Genomic DNA, 5813 nt, shown 5'->3' with positions numbered 1-5813 from the left:
GCCTTTTAACTTAGTGATTTTAGTGTAAACAGGAGCAGGAGAAAATGTAATTATCTAAGTCTCGCTCTGTCACCCAGGCTGGAGTGCAGTGCCATAATCATAGCTACTGCAGCCTTGAACTCCTGGCCTCAAGCAATTTTCCCACCTCAGCCTGCCAAGTAGCTAGGACTACAGCTGTGTGCCACCACACCCAGCTAATTTTTAAAAATGTTTGTGGAGATGTGAATTCGCTCTGCTGCCCAGGCTAGTCTTGAACTCTTGACTTCAAGTAATCCTCCCACCTTGGCTTGCCAAAGTGCTGGGATTACAGGCGTGAGCTACTGCTCCTGGCCGAGAGTTTAGTTTTGTTTGCTAGTGGTGTTCTTGGTATCTTCTCATATTTGAGGCTTTGGGCCAGTGCTGAAGTATTACACTCACCATCCGAGGTTTACAGGACTTTTGGGTTAATATTGAACAGATGGAACTGTTTAGTTCTGCATCTTTGCAGGTATACAGAATGTGCCTACCAGGAACCTGCTTTATATCCATTGAAAGCAAGAAATAATACAGTAAAACTTTGCCTGGCTAGAGGCTTTGAAAAATGGCATATTCTGATTTAATTCTATTAACTTGGAAGAATGAAGGTGAAAAAAAATTCAAAACTTAAATTTCCTGTTGAATGCAATTTGAAAATATAGCCAACGATTCCACTTTTCTTCTCTAGTAAGGTTGGACATTCTGATTTACTTGGTGTTTTATTATAGAACTGCTAGTATGCCTGAGTCTTACATTGTGAAGATACTTTTTTAAAACTTGAGATGTAAGAGGATGTAAATGGTTTTGTAGGAGATCAGGGTGGATGAGAACGGACACTTGTAAACATACTTTTTAGACTAAATCTCTGATTGCCACTTGTTTTCTTATTGAACTCATAAAAATAAAACACATCGGATGGAGGGTGGGAGCAGGAAGGAGATTTATGTCTTTTAATTGCATGTCATTGTTTCATAACAAGGCAGAACATATGGTAACCCTGGCTTTGGACCTACAGAAGGAAACACATTTTACTACCTGCTGTATGCCAAAGGTTCTTGAACACCTGCAGGGACTACTGCAGCACAGATTGCTGAACCCTAATCTAGAGTTTCTGATTCACCAGGTCCAGGGTGGGGCCTGAGAATTCGCACTTATAAAAAGGCCTCAGGTGCTGCTGGTGCTGCTAGTCCATAGACTACATTTTGAGAACCACTCTTGTCTATTAACTGTAAATTGTAGAACTCTAGAAAAAAGCTTAGTTTGGTCTGGGATAAGAAGCGCACAGGTTATGGAGAAAATCATGAAAGATTCAACCCTTGATCCCAGCCTAGTGTGGATTTCAGATAACAAGCAATACACAGTGACATAACACAATTCTTGGCTTTCATGATTGCAAGTCATAGCCAGGTATCAAGTGAGAAATTCATTTTCCTTTGCAAGGCTTAGAGAGGCCAGGTGATTCTAGAAAAATGGGCCTTGTATTTGTTTTAAACCGGTAAAGAGCTCTAAGTGCTTATTAAATTGAAAGCTTTGTGTTCTTACTTACTTTGTATTTTACTTTATTTTATTTCTTTTGAGATGCAGTCTTGCTCTGTCGCCCAGGCTGGAGTGCAGTGGCGTGAGCTTGGCTCACTGCAACCTCCATCTCCTGGGTTCAAGTGATTCTCCTGCCTCAAGCCTCCCAAATAGCTGGGATTACAGGCACCCACCACCACGCCTGGCTAGCTTTTGTATTTTTAGTAGAGACAGGGTTTCTTCATGTTGGCCAGGCTGGTCTCAAACTCCTGACCTCAGGCAATCTGCCCACCTTGGCCTTCCAAAGTGATAACATTACAGGCATGAGCCACTGCACCCGGCCCAAAAGCTTTGTGTTTTTAAAGATATTAGGCATGTTTCTTGTTTTTAAAAGAAATCTTAACAATAATGTAGAAGAATAAGACAAACATTTTTCCAAAAAAGAGAAATCATTGTGCTTATTTTGTCTTATTGTGATGTTGGATACTATATTCGGCTTCATTAATCATCAAGCATGCTATGGATTTTCCATTTTTATAGGATCTCCCAGTTAAGGTAATACTGGTAATTCTTGTGCTCCATTTGAAGATGAAAAATATAGGCCAAAATCACAGACTTTGCATAGAAGCTGGATAATGAAGACAGCTCTGGAGGAACACATAGATACACACACACAGACACACACATATATATAAAGTATACACACATTTCTTAAAGTTTACTTTTTACAGTTTGAAAGCTTTTAAAGCAAAAGACAGCCCCTCCCGTCTCCCAGAATGGGCGGGGACAGCGGTTGCATGGGCCACTTTCCTTATGCCACAGGTCCCTCTGGACATGCTGCTGCCTGGCCACGCCTCCTTTCCCTTTCATCTTTGTCACTGACCAATGGGCTTGGAGCATTAAGGCCACGCCCCTATTCTGTGTTCTAGTGGGGCCCTGGTTACGCCTCCTGTGGCTCAGTCGCACAGCTGCCTGGTAGGTGACTGGAGGCATTCAGCAGTGCTCACTGGGACTTCGCTGAGGTGGCCCCAACCCCGCCTCCCTCCGCACCCCACAATGTCAGAAAAAAACACAACGGGAGATTGGCCGCAGCCAAGAAAAAGGTAAAACGCCCCAGGTCATGGCCCCCAACCCAGCCACAGACGCCCTCTGATGACAAGACCGGTGCCAGAGTCCATATCAGTCCTGAGGCATACCAGACTGGGCCCCACAACCCCAGCGCCTCTGGGCTCCCCCGACCAAAGTCTTGTCAGCCAGCCCCACCCCTTCAGCAAGGAGCCCAGTCCCTGCCCTTGCCAATCACCCCAGGGTGACTTTGGGCAGGTGATTCCTGGGGCTCCCTACTCCATACTCAGCCCTCACCTCCTACTGCCCCAAGCCCAACCTCCCTGGGCTCTCGTCTCCCAGGACCTCGGTCCTCCAGCCCCAAGCCCCGCCCTTGCCAGTCATCCCTGGGTGGCTTTGGGCTGGTGACTCCTGGGGCTCCCTACTGGAGACTCTGCCCTCCCCTCCTGCCGCCCCAAGCTCGACCTCCCTGGGCTTCTTGGGCTGGCATCTCCGAGGACCTGGGTCAAAACCCTGTGTTTCCCTCCCCCATCGTGGAGCGGCTACTCGGGCCTCGCGCTGATGTCCCCTCCCCTGGGAGGAGTGGAATGTAGTGATGTCACAGTCCCCCTAGGAACTGTCATTACTGCTGCAAGACCGGCCTTTGGTCTTACAACCCAGTCCCCTAAGTTTTCTCACCCCATTTCTGGTTCCTCTGGTTGCAGCATAAATTTCCAGCTGGAAGGGGAGTGGGGACTATGGGGCCTAGAAGCAAGAGGTCTCAGGCTGCCTTACTCCCTTCACATAGACGTTGTCAGTGGGAAAAGCCTCCACTTCCCCTGTGAGCTGAAAACATTGACAGTATCTCTGGGTGGCAATGGGAGAATGGGTTTGGTTTGGTTTTCTCCCAGGCTTCTACTTTCCAGAGAGACTTTAACATTTTTTTTTCTGAGTTCTCCACGCTTCTGGGACCAGACTGCCCTTCAGTCAGTGGTCTCTGAAGTGAGATTTGCCCATCTTCTGTGGAATAGATCTTGGGAAACTGAACTTGACAGCTTGAATCTTCCTCATATCATCTCAACCTCGGGTACTTTGAGTGCCACAGGATAAATGTGGGACATCTTTCTGAAGCATCATTTTCCCTTGATTCTCTTGAGAAAAAATCATTAACGTACTTAGAGATGACAGACACATAGGTTTCCAAGCGTATACCAGACTTCTCTCTGAAATGAGGCTTGGGTTGTCCTCTTTCTGATAAATTCCCAGATTTAACAGAAAAGCTGCCTTCTGCCATGAGGACACGTTGATATGAAAGTGTGAGAGGTACTGGTGCACTTCTTCACACTAACAGACGTGTGAGGATGTGTGACTCTAAACCACATGGCCTACAGTTCCTGCCTGCTTAATGTTTACTTTTCTACCTCTGCCCCTGGTTTTGGTCCCTGGCAGCTGCTGATTCATGGCAAAACCCCAGAGCTTGGAGTCAGAGGACTGAGTTTAAGTTCCAGTATTGCCTTTTTCTTTCTTTCTTTCTTTCTTTTTTTTTTCCTATCCATGGTATCAGTCCCTCTCAGTCACTAAATGATTGTGACAGCACCTTGTACAGTTGTTGGTGGCATTAAATCAGATGGTGTATAAGAGTATTTTGTCAAAACTGTAAAGGAGGATGTGGCTATAGGGGCTGATAGTTCTCATGAGTGTTACTGCTCTTTTTTCCCACAGTTAAAATATTGGCAGAGGAAGAGCCCTGGCACTCCAGCAGGAGCTAACGTGAAAAATAAAATCAATGGCAGTAGCCCTGATACAGCCACATCTGGTGGTTACCACTCACCTGGGGATGTGAGTCTTGGCTGGCCAGACAAAAACCAGATGGGTAAGATGGGGCTGGTGTGACCTGGGAGCACGACTGGCATCAGAGGGCTGTGGGGGTGACTTAGAATGCCCCAGGGAGGTGGGTGGATGGAAGGGCTTTGAGGCAGAGGGAAAGAGGTCTGTGCCAGGAGACGGCAAGTCTTGTCATCTCCATGAGCCTCAGTGTCCCCATCAGTAAAGAGGGAGGAATGCCCGTTGTCAGCCACCCACAGTGCTCTCTAGCTGAAAGTGACTTGGAAGACTGGCTACCATCCGGGTGTGAGGAATCATTAGCAGTGAGGCCAAGTTTGGGAAGCCTGAGAGGAGGAGCTATGCACCAAAGGGTGGATTTTTTTTTTTTTTTTTAGAATCCAGAGGCCGTTATTGTCTGCTTCCTTTCTCAGCTGAACCCCTGGCCCCAGAGCCCCCAGCAGGGCCCTCTGAGGTGGAGCAGCTACAAGATGAGACCAACCATCTAAAGAAGGAGCTGGAGAGTTGGGAAGACAGCTCGAGGCCGAGGTGGAAAACAATCAGATGCTGATTCTCCTGAACAAGAGGCAGGAGGAGAGTCTATATGAACAGGAGGAGAGGATACGTGAACAGGAGGAGAGGATACGTGAACAGGAGGAGAGGATACGTCAACAGGAGGACATGCTCTGTGAACAAGAAGAGAGGCTACATCAACAGGAGGACATGATGTGTGAACAGGAGGAAAAGCTTATATGAACAGGAGGAGAGGATACGTCAACAGGAGGACATGCTCTGTGAACAAGAGGAGAGGCTATTTGAAAAGGAGCAGAGGCTGTGTGAACAGAAAAAGCCGCCAGGGCAGGAGAGGCTGCTGGAAGAGGTGGAGAAGCTGTTAGAACAGGAGAGGCGGCTGGAGGAGCAGGAGAGGCGGCAGGAGGAGCAGGAGAGGCTGGTCGTCGAGGTGGAGGAGCTGCTAGAACAGCAGAGGCTTCGGGAGCAGGATGAGAGGCTGTGGCAGCAGGAGACTCTGCGGGAGCTGGAGAGGCTGCGGGAGCTGGAGAGGATGCTGCAGCAGTGGGCTGAGCCACACAGCGGCTGCGAGGAGCTGGCGCGTTGCCCCACCTGGGGAGGCTGCCCTCTTCCCTAGCCCTCAAGGCCTTTGTTTCCCCACCTGTAAAATGGGGCATTGTAGCCTTCACATGAAATGGTACTTCTAAAGGTACCTGTGAGCCAGAGCCCTACTCTGATGGCTGTGGGAGAGAGAAGATGATTTTTCTGACCTGCCTCCACCCTTCCCAGTGCCATGGGAGGCAGACACCAAGTTCTGGCGTCTCCAGTTTTAGTGGGTGGCCACTGATTTCTTCTCTCTGCCCAGAACAACGAGAACAAGAGCACACTCCAGTGGGAGCAGCAAGGAA

At 48.3% G+C, this 5813-nt stretch overlaps 1 protein-coding gene and 1 pseudogene across 1 annotated transcript; both read left to right on the top strand.

The window, feature by feature from the left end:
- Positions 1 to 2434: 2434 nt before the first annotated feature.
- LOC116465268 (putative golgin subfamily A member 6-like protein 3) lies at positions 2435 to 5797 on the top strand (the record flags this gene model as incomplete). The annotated part of the gene is given in 6 exon segments (XM_058435270.1): positions 2435 to 2596; positions 2599 to 2633; positions 4297 to 4447; positions 4710 to 4919; positions 4922 to 5141; positions 5143 to 5797. Coding segments are annotated over 6 exon segments (1178 nt in total), but the record flags the coding sequence as incomplete, so codon positions are not given.
- LOC116465267 (uncharacterized) lies at positions 2592 to 4305 on the top strand (annotated as a pseudogene).
- Positions 5798 to 5813: the final 16 nt, after the last annotated feature.

Source organism: Hylobates moloch, unplaced genomic scaffold, assembly GCF_009828535.3.
Source record: "Hylobates moloch isolate HMO894 unplaced genomic scaffold, HMol_V3 SCAFFOLD_4149, whole genome shotgun sequence".
Classification (NCBI taxonomy): domain Eukaryota; kingdom Metazoa; phylum Chordata; class Mammalia; order Primates; family Hylobatidae; genus Hylobates; species Hylobates moloch.
Note: the sequence above shows the minus strand (reverse complement) of the source record. Positions and strands in the feature narration are given on the sequence as shown.